The sequence below is a fragment of the Channa argus genome, chromosome 13 (genome assembly GCF_033026475.1).
Source record: "Channa argus isolate prfri chromosome 13, Channa argus male v1.0, whole genome shotgun sequence".
Lineage (NCBI taxonomy): Eukaryota > Metazoa > Chordata > Actinopteri > Anabantiformes > Channidae > Channa > Channa argus.
Window position 1 is genome coordinate 13,199,181 of NC_090209.1, and position 21,651 is coordinate 13,220,831.

The window sequence follows — 21,651 nt, forward strand, 5'->3', positions numbered from 1 at the left end:
CTGCAGCACTCAGTCAAACTAAAATATTTTTGAAGGACTGTGCATAGTTTATACAAATCTCTTCAAAATTTAAACTGACATATTTGGTATATTCAGAAACTCTAAAGTAGAAATTAAAATAAAGTTGTCTGGGTATAGAATAATGTTTGGCTGCACCGTGTGAGTTTATTTGACAGGAGCACTGTTGAACACTAGCAGAAAAATGATACTGGCATAATATTACCGTGTCAGAAATGTTTCTTGAGCCGAGGCTCCTTCATGGGACAAGTAAAAGAAAGAAGTCAGTCTTGTGTCAAAGGCTACAATTTTAAGCATTGTGTTGTTTTTGCTTCCTTCTTGTTTGGACTTGGTTACATTGCTGAGTAAAACCTACTATGTAGAAAAAGTGTAACTTTTCCAGGTGACAAAATACAGACATGACCAAAAATGTTATTCAATAAAAAGGAAAATTTCTAGTTTTATGAATTAATAAATAGTTCCTCAGCTCTTGGTTTATTAAGCCCACTATGATAAAACAAATGCACTTTAACAGAACCGCCCTTTGATGATTAGGTTCACATTCAACAATTTTATTCTCCCGTTTAAGATGCTGTTGAACTGCACTTCAAAGCTGATGCTGATAAGCATCCCTGTTTCATGTTGGCATACGCTGAATACTGTTGATATAGTTGACAAATATTTACTAATGTCACTGCCTCTTTGCTTTTTGTTGTCATGCGAACATTTTCCAACTGGCTGTTTTTTTTTGTTGTTTGTTTTGTTTTTAGGAAACAATTGAGCATTGATTAAAATCTATTTGATTAAGTCATTAGGTGTTAAATAATTCTTGAGTGATCGATAGTGGTCAACATGTGACATTTACCAGGGTGACTGTTGGGATTACAAGTTCATTCATTTATTCGGTGCTCTACAGAAGGAAAAGTGAGCTACAGCGTGTGACTCACTCACTGTGCCGCTCACCACATTCGAGACACTTTCATCACCAACTTACCTTTTTATTGTCACCGATCATCCTTAACTGGGAAGCATTTAAAACGTCATTGATCTTGATAATGCCGTACCATAATATGACAGTAACAGTTGTATGAGATTCAGGAAGTCAAATTTCTAAGATTGATGAGTCGTAGCAGTTGAGTTACAATCCATCTACCTGAGTAATGCTCAGGCTCTGTTCCACGTGAAGGAGCAGACAAATAAATAAAACCCATAAAGGTGACACAGGAAATTGATACTTAACAATCATCCTCAGCAACAAGCACCTGGAGAGACTAGTGGGCAGCACTTACTGCTGTGGAGGGAGAAGGCCAAGAAGGTTAATAGGTCATAAAAAGAAAGGAATCTCCTACAAACCAGCCTAGAAGTTCAGGCTTTTGCTGAACAGTGGACTAAAGTATTGTATGTAGCAGTGACCTCTAGCAACGTTTGACTACTTTGCTTTTGTAATTGATCAATTCTCAAACATAATATTTTGAAGGAAAATCTTAATCATCATTTTCAACATTATGCTCATTTCACATAGTTTTTGCAACCACACAAAACATTAAAAAGTTTCAATGCTCAAAACCAGAAACATCTAAAGAATTCACAGCTTTTTATTGATGTCAGTTGTGCTAAGCTTGAAATTGCCACAAGTTGCCAAGTTATGGCAACCATTTTTTTGCTTAATCATGCTCGACTTTCTTGCAAAACACTTGCAGGGTGGTGTGAGGTTCTTCTCCTCAGGGTGGTGTCCGAGGTTTGTTTCTGGTTATCTTAAAAAGGCAATGATCATCAAGTACAAAGCATACAAAACATTACAATTATCTTTTTCATAATAATCTTTTTCTTACTGAATAAAGCATGAAAAAAAATATTGTTCTTTGAATTAAAACATTTGTCTCGATCAATTTCATGAAAAAACACTTCAATGTGTTTTCATGCTGTTTACATTTTATATTGGTTGGAGACAGAACACATCTGTTATATCTGTTTTTTCACTTTCTATATCTTTGTCCAGCTTTGGGAACATTTAGGAGCTCAGATTCATACATTTGTACTTCTGTGCATACCAGCTGTTAACATCAGATTTATGTCGTTTTTTGTTTAGCTTAGTTTTATGAATACATTTTGTTTCTCTTAAACAAAAAAAATGTTGTATATATGTGTTTACTCCGGCAGTATTCAGAGATGTTTTTGTGCTTTGGAAGTTACTTATGCAGTTATAAAGGTTGTGAAACATATCAGTCACTTGCATTACTTGTGGTGTAAATAACTGCATGTGTGGATTGTGCTGAGTTGTAAAGACACATATACACTACAAAATCACAAAAGGGATTTGTTGTTTTTATTATTATCATTGTTGTTAATTTCCATGTAATATATCCAAAGACTCCAGCGGACATCATCAACATGTTGTGAAGGTAACATGACAAGCTTCAGATTTTACATTTGTTGAATTCAGATAGATGGATGGACAGAAGATACTTAAAACAGCATGTCTTTGTTAAACAATTTTTTTTTCATGGCAGCTTAAGAAAAGTCTTGATGCATAGAGCATTTTTCAAGTCTAACCCCAAAATCCGTTTTAAAACAGCTGCAAATGGGACAGTGGAACATCAGTCACTTTAAAGGACATGACGCAAAAATTTTGAAATTAATGATGGACCGTAACCAAAGCTGGTTTCATGGCACCACTGCTGGCATCATTTATCACTTCCAAGATCCAGTTAATGCATCGCTCTGTTCTGATCAAAGCCCAGAATTTAAAAAAACATTTAAGGATTTTAGGCTTTGCAGATCCCTCCCCTCCTTCCCACCCATACCACAGAACAACTGGATAACTTAATGAAATGGAAGTAGACTGTTCCTCCTTGCAGTGGGGCCCTCTTGGAGGGGGGCTTTGCCTTCCTTGACCTCTGAGGATCCTCATTGACCCTAACCACAGGATTACTGCACTCCCACGTGTGGATCCTCCTGGCTTTTAGTTTCTGGAGGGAATGTGGTGAAGAACCAGAGGTAAAGGTCCTGTTGAGCCTCTGGACCATTTACACCATAAATCACCCAACATATGCAAGAATCTCAGGAATCTCGGACTGTCTGCTGCTTCTTCCCCCCCCCCCCCCCCCTTTCTGTCTCTTTCAAAGCAAACATATTTGCAGGGGAAAACTTTTTCTTGCTTCATATCCCTCTATCTCTTTTCCTCTGCCCTGTATTACTTTTCTCTTAAATTACCCAGCCGTCACCACCTCTCTGATACAGATACGGTGCAGATCTAAGATTATTTATTTGAAATTTCCACAGACGTGTAGCAGCTTTACAGCTATATACGTGACACCTTCTGAGACCTGCAAATGGTGTCAAATATTTACCAAATGACAGCTGATCCAGAGACTTATTAGGTAATGAATTAGAAGCAGGAAGTCATTCTACCCAGGTCCTACCCCAGGAATCAGCTTCCTTGTTACTTCTCCCATTTCACAGCTGTCAGTAGTCCTCTCTGACAGCTCCTTTGCAGTATAAAACTGTCAGCATGTGCAAAAACAAAGTGCAGTTTTGTTTAGAGTACTGATAACAGTGCTCGATATTATCCAGTTAGAGGAGGTTTGCCGCTTCATTATGAACACTGTTGTCTTTCTTTGATGTGAAAAACTGTTGAGACCCAAGAGAACCTGTGACCCACTTCTGTCAAATAAATGCATAATGTTCAGTGTGCACAATTTAGCTTAGAGAGGCTCCAAATTTGGCAAATCAGAAATAGGAAGAGGAAACTGATGTTTCCATGACACCGTTTGCATTTGAGAATCCACAACGGCACAGTGGATGCCACAGTCTCCACAATGCTCTTTAAGATAATATGTTGTCATAAGTTATTGAACATCCCTGGTCTGTTGTGGTTTATGGGATGCTGGAAGGGCTTCTAAGCTACACAGCTAACATGCCCCCTGAGACAGAGGCCAGCCCCAACTTGCAGCACTACAATTTGGCTATTGAAAAGGCAAAGGTTGGGAAGGAGGAGGCAAGAGATCTTGTCATGGTGCCCAGTGGGTTCAGAGCTTGTGGTTGGAGTGCTGGAAAGACTGCCTTGTCTCAGTGATTAATGGTGTGGAACTCGGAGGTAGGAGCGAGGGAGAGGCTTACGAGGCAAGATTGTGCAACTTGAATGCACAATACTATAGAGTTTTCAATGAATCTAAAGCAAGCTTTAATTTGATTACAGAGTGTTTCTCATTTTTTTCCATTTGTGATTTATTCCAGGAATGCTTAATCAAATATGCTGAAAATAAATACTTTTGAAAAAAATGTAATTCTAATCAGCGATAAATAGGGTGAACACTGCACAAGAGCCACAATTTTCCAATATGCATTTATTAAACATGTACATATGACACCTAAATTAATCAGAACCAGTGTCAAATACTTGATGTATCCTTTAATAGCTTTACCAAAAATATAACATCACTCAATATGAACATTACTCTGTCCATTTCACAGTCAAAACACTTTAAATCAAATGACCTGCTTTTTAGAGTACATAATAAACATAGGCACAATGGGATGCCTCAAAAATATTACTACGACTTATCTTACTACTTATCTGTCAACAGAGGGAACTAGAAAACTCATTAATAGTATGAGTCCCGCATGCATTAAACACGCAAAAACTATACAAATGGATCAGCCACAAAATTACACCAAAAAGCATATTAATTGTTCAAATGTTGTGTACATACACTAAAAGCATTATGTTTGAAGGTCTGCACTCTTCAGTCACTGCGCCTGAGAAACACAAATGATATCACTGTAGCTCTCCTTTAATTAAGATATGTTCACATAGTTTAATTAAAATGTTTGATGAATGGTGAAAGGGTGTGTTAAGGGGAATCCATTCTACAGTCTTTCATAAGTAAGTGAAAGTGGATGTATCATTGAGATTTGATGAGCACAGAAGGGATGGCCATTATGGGGCCCTAGGGCCAATTTGAAATGCCAGCATGGTGATGACTGTCTACACCCATACTGGAGGGAGGTGGACCATTTGCTACAGATGGAAGTATGCCACTCAAATGGGAAGGGTCTGCAGGGTGAATACACTGATCACTGCTGCCGTCATTGTGAGAACCAAAGAGAGAGGAGGGCACAGGAGCAAAGTCCATAGAGTACAGGTCTGAGGAGCAGGAGGTTCTGATCACACATGCTTCTGGAAACGTCAGGTGGTCTGAGCTCAGTTTGGTGGACGGGTTGCACTGGGACCACTGGAATGAACCTCCTGCTTTTCCATACCTGTGTTCCTTTTTGTACCTCATCCTGCGGTTCTGAAACCAGATCTTGACCTGGCGATCTGTGAGCTGCAGCCCAGCAGCCATTTCCAGCCTCCGCGGGCGACACAGGTAGGGGCTGAAGTGGAATTCCTTCTCCAGTTCCAGCAGCTGGCTGTTAGTAAAGGCTGTTCTCTCCCTCCTCAAACCATGCCTTCCTCCGACTGATAGGCCAGATGTCACACCACCACTGACTGGTGCAGGAGGAAGCATAAAGAAGAGAGGCTGTTTAAAGCAAGTGCCACATATCTGGCAAGTCTATCCTGAAATGTTTAACCTCCACCTGGAGGACTTCAAGTGCCAGTAAGGCCCACGTTAATCCTCAGCCAATCAACCTGAGACCAAGTAGGGCCCTTGGCTCTTCCTGTGCATTCAGTCATGCTCGAGACACTATACACAACTGGCTGTCTACTGTGTCGTGTGTTCAGGGAAAGTTACCTCCCAAAGAAACAGTCTGGGGGAAACATCTGACGCAACTACGGCTGCATGACAGGCCACATTAATCACAGCTACACACGGAAGCAGACCTGTCAAATCCCCATCTCAGTCACTTAAAAGGTACCCTGGGACCACCACTGAAAATAACCAGCATTAGAGATTCCATTTGACGTGTATATGAGCTACACCAGGGCCCTGTTGATAACAATATAACACACAGGGGTTAATGGATACTTAATAAGGCTGACAGTGACCTTAGAGAGTAAGCTGAACTCCTTCACAAAGCTCCACGAAATGAAATGACTTCCCTATTATATGATTGTTTTCATGTAGTTACACCTATTCTGGTGAAAGATAATAAGCATCCCTGGTAACTCAAACACTCAATAAATTAAATTATTTTCTCTTCCTGTAATTGTATCATCTGTGTTTTTTAAGCATACTTTTCTAATATGTCTAACTTAACACTTACAATAAAGATATTTACCAAAAGGGCAGATGCTACAATATACTGACTGAACCTTTACTAATGATTGTACAAAACAATGAAACATAATCGGCTAAAAACTTTCACTGACAAGTTGCAAAAGTGCAGTTTGCAAAAAGTTTTTTTATGCAGCTTTTTCTGTTTCGAACATGACTTTGTCCGGAGGAGTAGATAAACAAACTGCCCTGATCATGACACTGTCATTTGCTTAACTGTGCTGCAACATCAACACTAATTTCACCTAATAGAGGAGAAAGACCAGATTTACCTGCTGTAGTGCCTGGTAAGTGCTGCAGATGACACAATAAACATATTGTAGTTGGGCATTTGCTGCTTAATGTTTATGTAAAGTGCCAGAAACATGTGGGGTAGGGGTGTGCGCATACAATCTTTTTATGGAACAAAACTCTCATTAGATTTCAATACAACATTAAGATCAGATATCAGTGTTTAATTTATAATTTGGATGCACAAATGAGGGACATTCTCATTGCATTTTGATTTATGGATTTGCCCCATTAGCTAACATTTGAGATACTTTGTAATAATAATAAAAACAGAGTTACCAGATTGTTCAGAACCAGTTGTCCGTGGATTCATCCAGGGAGAAATTACTCCTGAGTGGCAGATGGTGAGTAGACTGCAGCTCCTGCTCTGGATGTCCAGCTTGCCCTTGGCATGGCAGTGAACCTGAGGCTCCTCTGGGCTCTGAAACTGTTCATCTGGGTTCAGCCTGGAACTGACATGAGCAGAGGAGATCATGTTTTGCTGATTAAGTTTTGCTTCTTGGCCTGCACCACCTCCTCCTCTTTCATTGTGTCCCGCGCTTAGTTTTGGCACTTGTCCAGAGCTCATAGCAAAAATGTTGCCATGCAGCTGCAGTGGGAGGGCAGACTGTTGGGGGTCCATGGACCCAGCTCATCAAACCGTCTCAAATAAAACCAGGAGTCCCTCACCAGTAGTAAAGACTGGGACTTCTATCTGTCTAATATGCGATCACAATTAACCTGAATGTATAAAGGCATGCAGGGAAGAGCACTTGGAATAACCATGAGGAACATTTGAATAATATTTACCAGAAGGGTGCCGTAGTCACGTGTGGTCGTCCTCCAATGACTGAGCTCTGGAGTTGTAAACTAGTCCGCTGGCAACTTGGGGCTCCCGAAGAAGCTTCTGCGATGTTTCTTCAGACAGCATTTCTATGAGCTACCTGCGTTTCCTCACCTAGGGATGACAAAATATATATATATATATATATAATATAATGGGATATGAACAGACGCCAACAAGTTTGTAATGTGTGTGGGGGAGAATGAGGGAAATGGGTTTATACGGAGAGAGAAAAATGGCTGAGAGGGGGGAGACGTGTGGCTGAGGAGCGTCTCATTTGAAACTGAGTGTTGGTTTCTTGTAAATGTGTAAATCTCTTGACAGGACGCGTTTAGTAGAAGGAGCCACCGCTTGCAGCTGCACATCCTGAACTTTTTCGGGGGTAGGTTTTATCAAATCAAACGCCGCGACTTCGTCCTATACAGCGGGCTACATACATCTAGCTGGAATAATTTAGTGCGTGACAGCTAACGGGCTATCAGCCGCAACCTTTTTTTTTTAGGAGTAAAATGCTTTAAACATATTTGGTTCCGTAGTATTTTATCCAGATGAATGTAGTGAAAAATAATAACACTATTCCAGTATTTCTAAAATATCTGCTATCTTGACAGTCTGCATGTGATGGGGCTTTGTTTCTTCCTAAAAATCAATACGGTTATTTTTGATAACTTGCAACTATTTTAACTGCCCATAGTAAATGGGCGGGCTTTCCTCTAAATAACAACATATGCTTATAACTGACGGAGTGGACGTGAAGCTTTGCCTTAATAAGATTCACTGGGAGTGGTCAAACAAAGACTTGACAGTCATTGCCACACAAAGACAAAGGAGGCAATCATTAGAGAATTTTTCTATAGGGCAATTCAATTCATTTGCATTAATCAGGCATCACTGTACAGTATCAAGTTTCCCTGTCTGTGGCTCTGTGAGGCAACTGCCAAACAGTGTCGACATTTTGATGGTAAACATCCCGTTTGTTGCACGGCTGGATGGACAAAGAGCAGTGTTCAGCTCTTCTTTCACTGTAGAGCACACACAACCACAGGGAAGAAGAAATAGGACTATGACGGCGAAGAGCATTTAAATAAAATATGAATTTTGCAACTTAATTTAAAGCCCACATAATAAATATTTTTTGAGAGGTGATTTGGGCTAAAAGCTACATCAATTGTGGCCTAACTTAGTTACACTGTGGGAAAACAATCTCATAAAACACGTCTGCTTAATTTGAACAATGCACAAACGTACACAAGTAGATAAATAACTATAGAAATAATGAAGCTATTACAACATTTTAAATAGTGCACCCAAAATTATCTTCTAAAACGAGAGAGTTCTGCAGGCAATAATGTTAGCCTATTCTGTACCAATCAGGTGAACCAGGTTTTAGATATGAGTTCCTTCTGGTGTTTCACTACAACAAAGCTGTCGAGAAAGCCCTCTTTAGATGTCTCTCAGCGGTGATGGATTATGCACTCAGGGTTGCATAGCTTGGAAAGAGAGGAGCCTTCCCCCTTTTCCGTTTCACCCCTGCTGCTGCCACCATCACTGAGCTTTTTACCTGAAGCCCCAGAGAGGAGTCATCTCCATGTTTTTTTTTTACAGTTCTGATCAAGAATGTAATACACCTCGACCCCCTCCCCCCATAGTGTAGAAAATGCTCAGGGTTCAGGTTAGAAACATGATTTTAATTACAAACTGTAAACGAGGTAATAACACTGTGGTCATGTTTAGTACTTCCACATGGAAATGGTCGTTAAATAAATATCTCATCATTCAATCTCATTGTACAAAAATAAATAAAAATCTAAATCACAGTTACATTATAGCAATTATTATTATTATTATTATTAAATTTTGTAGTATTGTCATTATTATTAAATAGGTGAAGTAGGCCGTAGATCAGCACCGGCTGAAATGGAGGACAGTAATTAAAATCGGTTTGTTTTCCTTACCTCACACCCTTGAACACACTCTCTGAATTGGAGATAGAATCTATGATATACTAGCTCAGCAAGACCATAATTTAGCTCCTCCGCGCCTCCACCACAATTCTCCGTGAACTCTGTTTGAACCGTCTTAGTGGCAATAAATCATTTTTCTCTCTCACACAAAAGCGCGCCGGTCGCTCTGGGTGTCAACCCTTTTACAATTCCTCCTTACCTTCTGCGCTCTCTCGCCTGCTGACACAAACAACCAAGGAAATCGTCGATAAATTTTTATTTTTCATACAAATAACTTACAGAAAAAACGGCAACGAAGAGTGGAAAACATCAGCAACTACGCAAAGGCGGAAAATCTGGAAAATGCAACTCAATTCGTGTATTTTTATTTTCTCTTCCCATAAATTATATATTCCTTACTCTTAAAAACATTGGTTTTCAGAGCTGAACGAAAGCACGGATCAGTTAATGTATTTGCAGGGGACAGAGCCGAGCAGATAACAGGAGACTGAGAGAGCTGGGGAGAAGACGTTAATGGGCAGAGGATGCTGTCGGTTAAAACGGTGCATACAAATGGCGCTGTCTTGGCAGAGCAAGGGGAAGATTTATGGGCCCGGTGCCCTATATTGCTGTAAACAATGCAGAGTGAAATGAAAGGACTAGAGTTTGCAGACTGCACTTCATAAGTGAGGAAAAGACACACATTGTCAATTTCCCAAACAAGTCTTGACTTTTGCATAAGCATGTGCATTAACATAGAGTATTAATTTGGGCCTGTTGGATACTACAGCCCACTGTAAATCCTGGCCTGTCTGTGGAGAGTGCAGGAAAACATAAATCCTGCAGCTCAGAGTCAATGAGGTGCTATCTGGAAGTCTAAAATGCTGAAATAAATTTGACTTATTTATTTATTTTACTAGAGACAAATATTTTTTTTCAGAATATCTGCTGTCTTAAAATAACTGCAGCATAAAAATAGATTTTGTTCCCCTTGTGAAATCTGGTGCAGGATGTGGGATAAGTTCTTTCTTACCTGGTATGCATGTTAACTTTGGCCTTAACTTTGCTTCTCAGGGTTACGTTTTTAAACAAAACTGTAAGAGGGTGAGATGTCTGTCAATCAATTTGTGGATTTCGACTCTGCGGGGTGTCCCCTATGTTTTCAGTAGTTTGACTTTAAAAATATTCCATCATCTGTTGCTTTGTATATACCAATAGGCTTTGTTATGTTTAAATATAACCCCTGGTGCTGCAGCAGCTGTCCTCGGAGTGCTCACAGTGCAAGATGACTGTGGTAAAAATGCAACTGGTGGCCAAACAAACACACCGGATAATCATTTGCAGAGAACAAATCAGATAAAAAGCACATTTTCACTTAACCTATACATAATTGTCGATCTATACTGTCAGCATCTCATATTCAGATCACTTTTGCTAATGAAAAGTGAATAACATAATCATAACTCAATCTAGTCACATGTCTGGGCCCCGGGTGACACCTTGAACGGAGGAAAATGACTGTAATTTCTAAGGTCCTCAACGATGCAGCAAATAGGCTAATGAAATATCTCTCACCGAGGCGTTATGATGACATAAAGTATTACAGGCAAGTTTACCCAGCCCATCATTTCCTGTGTGATGCGATGCTGAAGTCTACAGTGGGGTATCTGGGTGTTGATCCAAGCTGTTTGGTCGTCTACTGCCTGAAATGTTTGCCAGGACTGACAGTAAATCATTTCAACGTGTCTGATGGAGTTTTGAAATCCGGTTTTATGTAAATGAATTTAAGTCTCCCTCCATCGCTCACGCGCACATGCACACAAGAAGGAGACATGGTGCATCTGCTCCCATGAGTGAACGGATGGGAGAGATTTACGGATTTATGACACACCCACTGCTGGTCAATGCGAGAGCGTCTCGCTGTCCCTGGAAAATAGCAGCGTGACCCCTATTTCAACTCTCAGCCTTTATGCAGCTGCCATGGCCGCAGTTTAAACACACTACAACATAACAATACCCTGGCCCCGGACCTTTCATTACAACGTGAAGTGGCTGAAGAAGACACTCACCTGAGACGAGTGGAGCAACATGTGTACTTAACTCTGTGTAGACAATAAAAGCGGGTAATAAACCAAACCACGGCAGAGTAGCTGATCATTTTTGTTTCCTATTTGCTCTTGTTCAAACATTTCGATGGCTGTTTGTGTAAAGTTTTTATATCTTCCAAGAGAGAGTCCTCGCCCGAGGTGCTCATAAATCACAGGGAGCCTGCAGCGGTGCAATGTGAGCTGGAAATCATGTGTGATTCAAGAGTCTCAAGTCAGAGAAGGAACCAGTTAGAGCTGAGTAAGTGCTAAGGAATTTAAACACTGAACTTCAAACACATAAAATACACGATATTCCTGCAAGGCGGTGAGGTTGGGAATAACTGCTTCCCTTCAAAGTTATTCTACAGATTCAGGGCTGCTTAAAGCTAAACAGCTGGATAAAAAAATTTTAAAAATCGAGAGGTTATTTTAAACAAAGCATATGGGCACTCATTCATAAAAAGACAGATGTGAAGCAATCAGTCGCGGATTTTATGGTTTTGTTTCATTCATGTTGATCTTCAGACAGGTAAGACTGTATGACTTTGAAGTTTTGATGCATCATTTGCTCGCTTGGATCAAGTTTGGAAAGAAAAGTAAACACGTGAGCTAAACAGTACAATGTGCCATTATATCCTTAAAACTTATGATAATAAATATCTATGTAAATATTAAGGACAGCGAGGTTTAATAACAAAACATGACACTGGGTTGATTTATGTCTGACAAACGACGCCAGCATTTGTTTAAATAATAATTCAAATTCACACGTTTTGTTTGTTTCCATAATAAATCCAACTAGGCGTTGTATGCATGTATTAGTTAAATCCTTATGTTGCAAAGGCAAAGTCAACGAAAAGTCAAGAAAGAAAATCTCCGCAAATTATATCTCGTGTACTTTGCCTCCACTTTATACAAATCCTCAATTTCAAAGCTCAAAAAAAAGGGACACCCCGTCATTGTTCAGGGTGCCATTTGAGCTTCACGTGTAATCTCGGACACACGAGGATGAGGCTGAATTATAACATATACATGAGGTACATGACTTTAGTTGTTTGACTTTCAGTGCCAATTGTTTATCTTGGAAGGCATGCCGTCAAATATTTTCCGTCAATGCTGAATATCTGGTCGTGGCTGCATAAGAAAGACTAAACATTTGCTTAGTGTATTAAAAAAAAAAATTAATGGTGCTGGCAGCAAACGTTTTTCTCAATAAACAGAAATCATTGAATTACTAAGAAATACAGCATATCAAGGTTTTCAATCATCGATTTACTTGGGAGCATTTAGCAATAAATATTAAAACGTCACTAAAGTTTAATTCTCTTCTTTCTGAGGGAAATTAGAGAATTTATCTCTCCTTTTTTACTTATTTATTTATTTATTTGGGTGGCTATAACTTACTTGAAGGTCCCTGTCCATAAACTAATCACAACGAGCAGCTGTCCCAGTACTGTCACAGACACCTGGCTATAATTGGCAGCTTACTGTTCAGTGTGCTGACCTGAGACCAGCTATTGTCCCAAGACACAGAAGTCATGTGACCACACGAACTATTTTTATTGCCTTCTGTTTTTGAAGACTTTAAGCAACAAATGCCTGAGAGTGTCTGGATTTTTATCTTGGTTCTAATCTAAATCACATCTTAGTTTGATCAGATGCAAATATGTAATACCACACACACACAAAAAAAACATGTACAACAAGTCTATTTCTCTTTTATCCCAAACTTACTTGACGGAATCCTATTAATGCACGTCTTGGATAATTACAAAAGCTGAACGAAAGCTGGAAGAAACTTCACATCAAATCGGAAGATTAGTTAGAGATCAGTTAAGGCCCCTGTTTGTAAGTCCTGCAGATCTGCTGGACGCAGAGACGAGCACTGTCCTTGAGTTTAGCACTGTCCTGGGTCACTCTAATTAACAAAGGGAGCAACGCATTCAGTGATGCCCCGCCGCAGGATTCGCTATAGGCACAGCGCAGATAAACCCACAAAGAAAGCCGAGGCCAAGGGGGACCAGTGAGGGCGCACACAGAAGGTACACGTATAGAGCGGGAGTCAGGTCACAGGGTGGGAGAGGTCGGCCATCCAACCTGAAATGAGCCTAATGGGACAGAAAATGTGTCCTCGAAGTGAACTCGGCCTTCTCCCACTTCGCCCCCAAACTTCAATAAAGTACCTTTTCAGCCTCGCGACATGGAGGCGACAGGGCCTAGAAAGGGACTGGAGGGATGCTGCGACTGTGGCGAGCGCATTAATTTCTCTAATCTGTCCAGCGACATAAAGGCTTCTGGATTCATTTTTCAGCGCCGTCTCACGACTATTCTAGTGCCTTTCCAAGGCCGTGTCCAAGAAACACATTTAACCCGCTCTGCTTGCAGTTAAAATGCTTCACTTAAACGTTCAGTTTAACTCTGACGTTCGAGAATATAGGCCAAGAATACCGCCTGGCGCATAATATTTGATATGGATTCAGAACTGGCTGTTGTCAGAGCTGTTTTGCACAACATACCACAAAGCTTTGAGTAAAAGATTGATGATGGAGAATACCTCTTCCTTTTGTGCTCCTCTGCCCCCCACATGGCTAGGCATTTTATAAGGCCTATTCATGTCACAATTTCAATAATCTATCAAATTCTTGGGCGTCTTTGGTTTTGAGTCACGTTTAAAATGAAATTCTTTTGGAGAGGTCTGCCAAAAAAAGGGAAGAAAAAAGAGAAAAACGTAAAAAATGATTGCATCTGTTTGAGAGAAAATAGTCCTTAACATTTCAGCTGAGAGGCGCAGTTTGAGTGATAGTATTTTTCAAACGGTTTGTGTCAGTCCAGCATGTCTACAGCCCTGAACAGTCCTGCAGAGTCTTGGTCTTGCTGCCAGACAAAAAGCCGACGGTGACGTTGCAGAGATGCCTTTAGCGCGCGCTTTTTGAAATTGAAGGTTTTTGTAATCTCGCGAGCTGCTGCTCCACACATACTCACACACAAACACACACACACTGTATGCAAACTGCCCACTGAGGAGACAACACGGAAATGTGGCACAGTGTTTATAAGCAGAAATAACAGAGTGAGCACACAGGAAAACATCAGCACTGTTCCTTAAGGCCAAGGCACTGCTACAGAGCCTGATAACAAAGGTCAGCTGGTGTACTCCATCACCATCCTCACTGTTAACGAAGACCACATGATGCAGTATATTGAATCTATCTGTAGTTCCTTTCTTTATTTATTTTTTGTTTTGTTTTTAAAAAATGTACACTTGAAAACTCATGGCGCAGTTGATTATAGAAAAAGCAGGGCAACTACTTAGGATACAAAATGATTAAGAATATTTTCACAACAATCTATAATCTCTAACACATTGCAAAATGTCCTCTAAATTAATAGCATGCAGCTTTGTGTTTAAGTCAGGACGAAGGAAGCAGAGAGCTTCACTCGTGGCAGAGGCAGTGCAGTGTGGAGTGGAGGGCCTCAGTGGCTTGTCTTTAGCGTTAATTGAATGCCCTTCAGACTGATGAGGTTGCACATAATGCACAGCGCAAACTATTTCATTTTCAGATTTTAGAAATAACTTTAGTCCATTATGAGGGAGACTCTAACACACACGCGCGCGCGCGCACACACACACACACACACACACACACACACACACACACACACACACACACATAGAGGCTGTGCACATTGCTAATGTAAAAACGTAAGAATAGGAGCTGCAGGGTTAATAAACACAGTCTGAAAACACAGTGATTCTCGTTTCCCTAATGAAATGTTCAAATATTAACAAGTCTGTACACCTTTGGGGAGATTACTCCAAAGAGCCAAAACAACAGTGACCCTCATCTTGCCTCAAATGAAGTTCGATCAAACGTATATAAAACTAGTAGACACTGACTGTTTTATTGACCAATATGATTAGCACAAGTACACTAAACTCCGTTTATTGCATTTCACAATAATCTGCTTTTTAACGGTCTAAACACAACATCAACACCACAAAACTAAATTGTAAATCAAAATCCTGTTTCTGAAATACACGAGGTAAATCACACAATTTTATCCTAAACATACAAGTTCAAGATCAATGTTGTGTTCCAGCTTTTTATACCAAAAATAACTATTATTATAATGATTTCCTTCCAGTGTTGTTTGAAATAAATAGATTGTGCATTTCACCTTGGGCAGCAGGGCAAAAGAATAGCCCACAATAACATTTTGATAAAATGTATATTTTTTTCTACTTTTTTTCCTTCATTCAAAACATTTTTAATAAAAAACATCATTTTAATTGAGCTTCAAATAAATTAAACCCTGTGTCACGTAAAAATAATCCATCGGTGTTCGCAGTAATCCATGCTATATAACATGCATTTTATATAACTTTGGACTTAAAGGAAACCGCACAAGATAGCTACGAAAACAAAATATATAACTGTTCTATAAATAACCAGTTCCTTTTTCTACCCCGGTTGTGGTTCGTGGTTTTATAACCTGGTAATATCCTCGCCATGCTGTGCTCCGGTGAGTTCGTCGGGGGCCCCAGTGTTAGTGGCCGAGGCAGCGGCAACAGCGCCGGCTGCTGAGCTTGTGTTGGACCCGGAGGAGGAAGAGGAGGATCTCACTTTGGTGTTAGGGAGCCTGTGATCCTTTTTCCATTTCATCCTACGGTTTTGAAACCAGATTTTAATCTGTCGCTCGGAGAGAACCAGGGTATGGGCGATCTCGATGCGCCTCCGCCGAGTTAAATATCTGTTATAGTGGAATTCCTTCTCCAATTCTAAGACTTGCTGCCGGGTGTATGCTGTCCTAGACCTCTTGGGCTCCGTCCCGTTGTAACCCGAGTTCACTGGAAAAAGGAGAAGTGGAGAGAAAGGGAGACAGAGAAGGGAGGAAAGGAGGGGTAAACAAGAATGGCCTCAACTGAGATATGGCTGGAAAGATTTATTGGATGTGAATGTTTAGCTGTTTGAAAAATTTAAATGGGGAGTTAAGAACTTCTCGGCGTAATGAGAGGACACTCACACCCAACTATGATCTAAATTATTAATGCAAGATTACAAAGCTCGATTTTTTTTCTCTTATGCGTTTCTCCCCTCTCTCCATCGCGCAATACATAACAGCAGAAGCCACATGGTGATACGGCTGCCCTGAGTATACCTCGGCTATAAAATTTATGGTGGGTGTAATTACCAATGCCGAGTCGTAAATCCGCCTCAATTGTGCCATTTCAAAGGCTTCCCTGCTATCGGAGCAGGGGCTGGCAACGAGATGGGAGTCAGAGGGACTGATAAAGGGAGGGAAAGGGAGAGAGGAGCGTGAGGCGTGCAGGGAACATAAACACACAAGTTGCCTACCAGTGCTGACGTGAATTTTCTTCATCCATGGGTACACCACGGGCTGCTTGGAGGAGGCTGTGCTGTTTGGATGCTCCGGGGTAGCTTGGTTGCAGGCGGAGGTTGCGGCCGGTGGTGTGGCAGGGGACATGGACAACTGTGGGGTTTCACATGAAGCAGGTTGCCCTTTCCCTGTCAGCAGGTGCGCAGAATGGGGTATTCCATGTCCCCTTGGCGTGTCAGGTTCAGGGATGCTTGCACAGTTATACTGGCGCTCTTGGTAGCTCGCCCGCGGAGGATATAACTCCTGATGGTGATGCTGGTAGCCAGTGTCCCTTGCGCGGCTGTAATACTCTGGACTATGCTCAGGGATGTAGTTATTTTGCGAATATTCCTCGCATGGAGGAAATTTCGGATCAATGTAGTTAGACTCCATCAAATACGAGCTCATGATCATTAATTTCTGGAGTGGAAAATAATTTTTCTAGCTTTGTCGTTTTTCTGCTCCATAAAGCCCTCCTACTTGCGAGCAGCCCTGTAAAGTTACTTTTACCACGTGACCCACTGGCCCAATAGCAGAGTAAGAGGTAGTTCCCGGATAAGGAACCAGAGGTATTTAGCATACCTACAGTCGCCATTGTGGGCTCAAATCTCTCTCTCTCTTTCTCTCTCTCAGTCTCTCTCTCCCCCTCTCTCCCCCTTTCTCCCTCTCTCTCTGGTTGTGTTACCAAGGCAATTGATCTTGGGGACAAAACTAGTAGCTAGTTGCTGACCAAGGAAAAAATAAAACAGGCAAAACCCCCTAGTCTCAATTATTCAAAGGGACAATAGGTGATTGCTAAGGATAAGGTGCAACAATAGCAAACCAATCATTTTGTTAGGCTGTGATCTTTGCATAAAGGTTATCTGCTAATTAATGAAGGCACCGTCTTTATTAAGAGCACTTGAGCTGTGAAACTGATTATGGTGCATTAATACACTTAGGAATCAGAGCTGCATCATTTTTGTGAGATGACATTACTTAAACCTATTTCAGCAGTAAAAAAACTAAAGGTTTGGTGGCTCTAAAAACTGGAGTGGTGTGATGCTCTGGAGGTGTGGTTGATTTCTGAAAATAGGCCTGATAATTTATAATCCCGGGAAAAAGTGGACAGGAGTCAGGTTGCCAAAGCAAATGTCTTCATTCAACGAGGAGACATTTTTGTGTTTATAAATTATGCTCTGGTTCTTAAAAACTATGCATATTCAGATAATTTACTGTTGGTAAGAGATCATTGCAGAAATGCAATAATTGCAATAAAATCAAGTCTCCTAAACTGAAAGGTGTACACGTTTTTTCTAAGCTGCAGGAACCATAAGATACTGTAAAATATTGAGCATAAGAAGAATAAAGAAACATCATGTTGGTTTTTGTAAAGTACAAAGCAGTGAAAAAAATGCGAGAGTGTAGCACATACCCTTCGACCTTTTAAACCATCCACTACTGAAAGATACGACTATTCTGCAAAATTCCTCTGTATGCAAACTCCAATGTTTTTATGAGCATATTCATCTCAGAACAAAAAGAAACATCACAGGTCCAACAGTTGTGAAACACTAAGAGCTAATGCCACAGACTAAACAATATTGCAACAGCCAAACTATCATTACACTATCACTGTGACATCACAGACCAGCCAACACAGAACAGTACAGCTGTGGTGTCACAAACCTGACAACCGTGCAGAGCAGGATCATTATCATGTCACAGCTCCAAAAGCAGAAAGTAGACAGAGATGCAGAACATCTGCTGGCTTACTTGCAGAGAGCACTAGTGTGTCACAATCACGTTAACTTTAATCTAGTTGTTGCAGACCAAAGAGCTTCAGTGCAGTTGTACACTCTCAAATCTGACTGAAGACTCCTCCCACATGCAGGGCAGTCCTACTTAGTGATGACATGCTTGGAGACTGAAGAAACAAAGGCAATCCAAATTAAAGCAGTGTTTTGTGTCTTTAAAAATATTTTTTGGGACAAACTTTAATCCTTATCTTTAATCTTTAGGGCATGTTGTAAACTTTAGTATGGCCCAAATAAAAACACATGAGCAACAAACAAATAAACTGAAGATGTAGGGAAGTGTCACTGCTCTGTAAGAAGCAAAGGAGAAGAGTTTAAGAGCAGCTACAAGCTGAAAGTTGAGAAAGTAAATGCTGAGAGGAAGAACCAAACGCTGCTACATATGTAGAGAAAAATGCTTACAATTTACACTTTATCTTTACATTGCAGTCCCAATCACAACACATTAATAAAAGCATAGAATATAACTAATATGATTACTATTTGAAAATCCAGTCTGGAAATGTTCCTTGTTAATCCAGGCAAGAAGCATTAACCATCAGCCCCGTTAATGGAGGTTTGTAGTTGTATTGTAAACTGATACTGCCTGGCTGTATAAACTTATCATGTGCTGCAGGCTTTCTATTCTGATATCAGAGTGAGCTGTGCTCGGTGAGGGAGAGAGAAAATAACTCACAACAAGCCTAAAATCTTAGAAGACTCCTAAAAACATCCAGACAATATTTACCCCGCTATTATTTCATTTTTATGGGTACAGTTGTTGAGGAATCCAATCCAAAATTACAAATAGAAAAGTAATAATAATAATAATAATAATAATAATAATAATAATAATAATAATAATAATAATAATAATAATAATAATAATAATAATAATGTCCCATTTGAAGAAACCTTAAGCCTGAACAGAAGATGTGCAAGAAGTCAATCTATTAGTAAACAGCTCCGTACTGCAAGTGAACGGCTGTATCTATTTCACAGCAATTATTACATAATATGGTTAAAAACGACGTGAAACGACATATTTCTGGCTGTCCTGTTTGCACAGAATGCGCACGACATTTCTATTACCCTTAGTGAGGATGTTAGAGGCGTTTTATAGAGCCATAAAAGCTGTAAATCAGTCACTTTTAAACGACCCCTGGTTCCTAACGTGTTTTACAGGGTCTGACACAGTAGTAGCCGCACACTGCACACATGGGCTTACTCTCTGTGGCCTTCCCACACAATCTATTGCTGTCTGGACTATGAATACACTTTGTGACAATGTGATTGCGCTGCTGGTGCATGGGTCTATCTGCATGGTTATATCAGTGAGGACTGCACGTGCAGTAGCAGGAAAAGCTAGACAGACGTGCAGATGAGCAGAAGCAGGAGAATCCGTTGGCTGGCGTGGTGTTGCAGTTGCCCATGTATTCCTGTAGAGACGTATTTGCGATTGGCTGTACGTCACACAAATTCGGTTCTACAGGGTACATATAGACAACTAACATGTTTTAGGCAAGAAACTGCAAAGATGATCTCGCGGGGAAACTTTTCTGTCATCAGTCTATCCGGTTTGAAAAAGGATTTGTCTGCAGTTGAGATTAGTGTTTTTACTTCAGTGCAAATATGAAATGTGCACAAAGCGTGCGCCAAAGCAGATGTTACTCACACACAAAACAGTTGTGCTCCACACTTAACACAGTTGCAAATTACAACGAACACCGCTCAAACATCTTCCCCCCTATAATATTATTCCTACATAAAAATGCCCGCGCACACTCACACTCGCTGTGTACAGAGGACAACAGGGTCTCTTTTCTCCACATTCAACCTCGGCCTTTGAGGTAGCTCCGTTATGAATATTCAGTCACAAACACGGCGGATACAAAGGGATGGCGTGACAGCGCAGATGAAAAATAAGTTTCTATTGTTCCCAACCATTTCTTCTCCTTGCTATTACCATACTGACCGCTCGGTAACCTTTCTTCCTGCCACTCTGGAAGCTAATGAGAAAAGCCTCGGATGAAAAATGCAATATCAGACATGTGACCTGTTTCGGGGTTATTAAAAACAGCAAACATGCTCGTATTGTGAATCAATGGAATTGATTACAGAGGAAATGCACAAGAGACTTTAAACACTGTCAAAAAACATCTCAATCCACATATTTCTCTCGACTCTGTATCAATTTAATAGATTTTGCTATAGAAAAACAAAGCATCCTAGGACAAAAACAGATAACCGATGAGCAAATGCTAGTTTAAAAAAATCGAACAATGTTTATTTGGTTTTGTCATATGCTCATCTAAATACATGCTGTTTGTTGTACAACCAACCACTGTGAAGGAGCTGCACGCACAACACATACTCCCTCTCGCCCCATGCGCTCTGGCGGACGCATTTTAATATTAGTTAGACAGCCTGACCCGCGTTTCACCCCTCGCGTTTGACTGGTTCCAATAGTTCACTGCCAAGGATTATTGATGGAGAGACAGCAATGAATTCTTTCTCCCCACAAATGGCTTTCAGATCGTGCACCTAGTTCAATAACTAGTTATAATGTAGAAGTACAAAAAATGAGGCCCTCAGGCGGACTAATTTGATGTTTCATTTGTTCATTTGAGAAATTGTTAAGCTTTCCCTCTCCCTGCAAAATAACAGCCGTACAAGCGTGTTCACACATGTACATAAGTAAGCAAAATAAATCTGTGCAAAACTATGTGAAGGTGCTTGTTTTGTCCATGCACGGCCGTTTTTAATTTGGTGGCGCAGCAGCACCTGACCTGGATGCAGATATAGCTGTAATATTTCGCTCCCAGATGAAAACGCAATGCGCTTTTAATCAAACCCTTAACCTAATAGCCTTTACACATTTACTCTCCCCAGGTGTAATAACGTTAGGCCAGATCGTCCAGTTAAAATAAAAAGTTTTAATGAAATGCAGATAGACTGGAGACTACTTGGATATGAATACTCTCTGAAAGCAGCAGCCAGGGGAGGAAAGGTAGTTTTAGATACTAGATGCCCCACGGAAACCATTGGTTGGTTGGTAGTTCATTATAATAATGTTGTACTTTACTGTAGACTCACACTGCAGTATTAAATCAAGTTCATCTGTGCAACAAGAGGACG

At 40.5% G+C, this 21,651-nt stretch overlaps 2 protein-coding genes across 3 annotated transcripts; both read right to left on the minus strand.

Moving 5' to 3' along the window:
• Nucleotides 1-3,425: 3,425 nt before the first annotated feature.
• LOC137139432 (homeobox protein Hox-D4-like) lies at nt 3,426-7,214 on the minus strand. The gene is made up of 2 exons (XM_067526652.1): nt 6,786-7,214; nt 3,426-5,488 (listed from the first exon to the last, which is right to left on the minus strand). Exons 1-2 carry the CDS (start codon nt 7,126-7,128, stop codon nt 4,947-4,949), a joined length of 885 nt encoding a protein of 294 aa, XP_067382753.1. The 5' UTR covers nt 7,129-7,214; the 3' UTR covers nt 3,426-4,946.
• A 92-nt stretch (nt 7,215-7,306) lies between these two features.
• hoxc4a (homeobox C4a) lies at nt 7,307-20,483 on the minus strand. Of its 2 annotated transcripts, XM_067526655.1 has the most exons (3): nt 16,717-20,483; nt 15,854-16,208; nt 7,307-7,443 (listed from the first exon to the last, which is right to left on the minus strand). In XM_067526655.1, exons 1-3 carry the CDS (start codon nt 17,150-17,152, stop codon nt 7,440-7,442), a joined length of 795 nt encoding a protein of 264 aa, XP_067382756.1. In that variant the 5' UTR covers nt 17,153-20,483; the 3' UTR covers nt 7,307-7,439. The 2 variants fall into 2 exon arrangements, with proteins under 2 accessions (XP_067382756.1, XP_067382755.1); XM_067526654.1 differs by lacking the exon at nt 7,307-7,443 and having other exon boundaries at nt 14,388-16,208; nt 16,717-20,462.
• Between the last annotated feature and the right edge of the window lie 1,168 nt (nt 20,484-21,651).

Excerpts from the sequence above, each read along its gene's own strand:
- hoxc4a (XM_067526654.1), bottom strand. The coding sequence starts at position 17,152 with ATGATCATGAGCTCGTATTTGATGGAGTCTAACTACATTGATCCGAAA. Across the intron at positions 16,209-16,716 it reads GAAAATTCACGTCAGCACTG|TGAACTCGGGTTACAACGGG; the intron begins GTAGGCAACTTG and ends TCCTTTTTCCAG.
- LOC137139432 (XM_067526652.1), bottom strand. The coding sequence starts at position 7,128 with ATGGACCCCCAACAGTCTGCCCTCCCACTGCAGCTGCATGGCAACATT. Across the intron at positions 5,489-6,785 it reads AACTGGTTCTGAACAATCTG|TCAGTGGTGGTGTGACATCT; the intron begins GTAACTCTGTTT and ends CTCCTGCACCAG.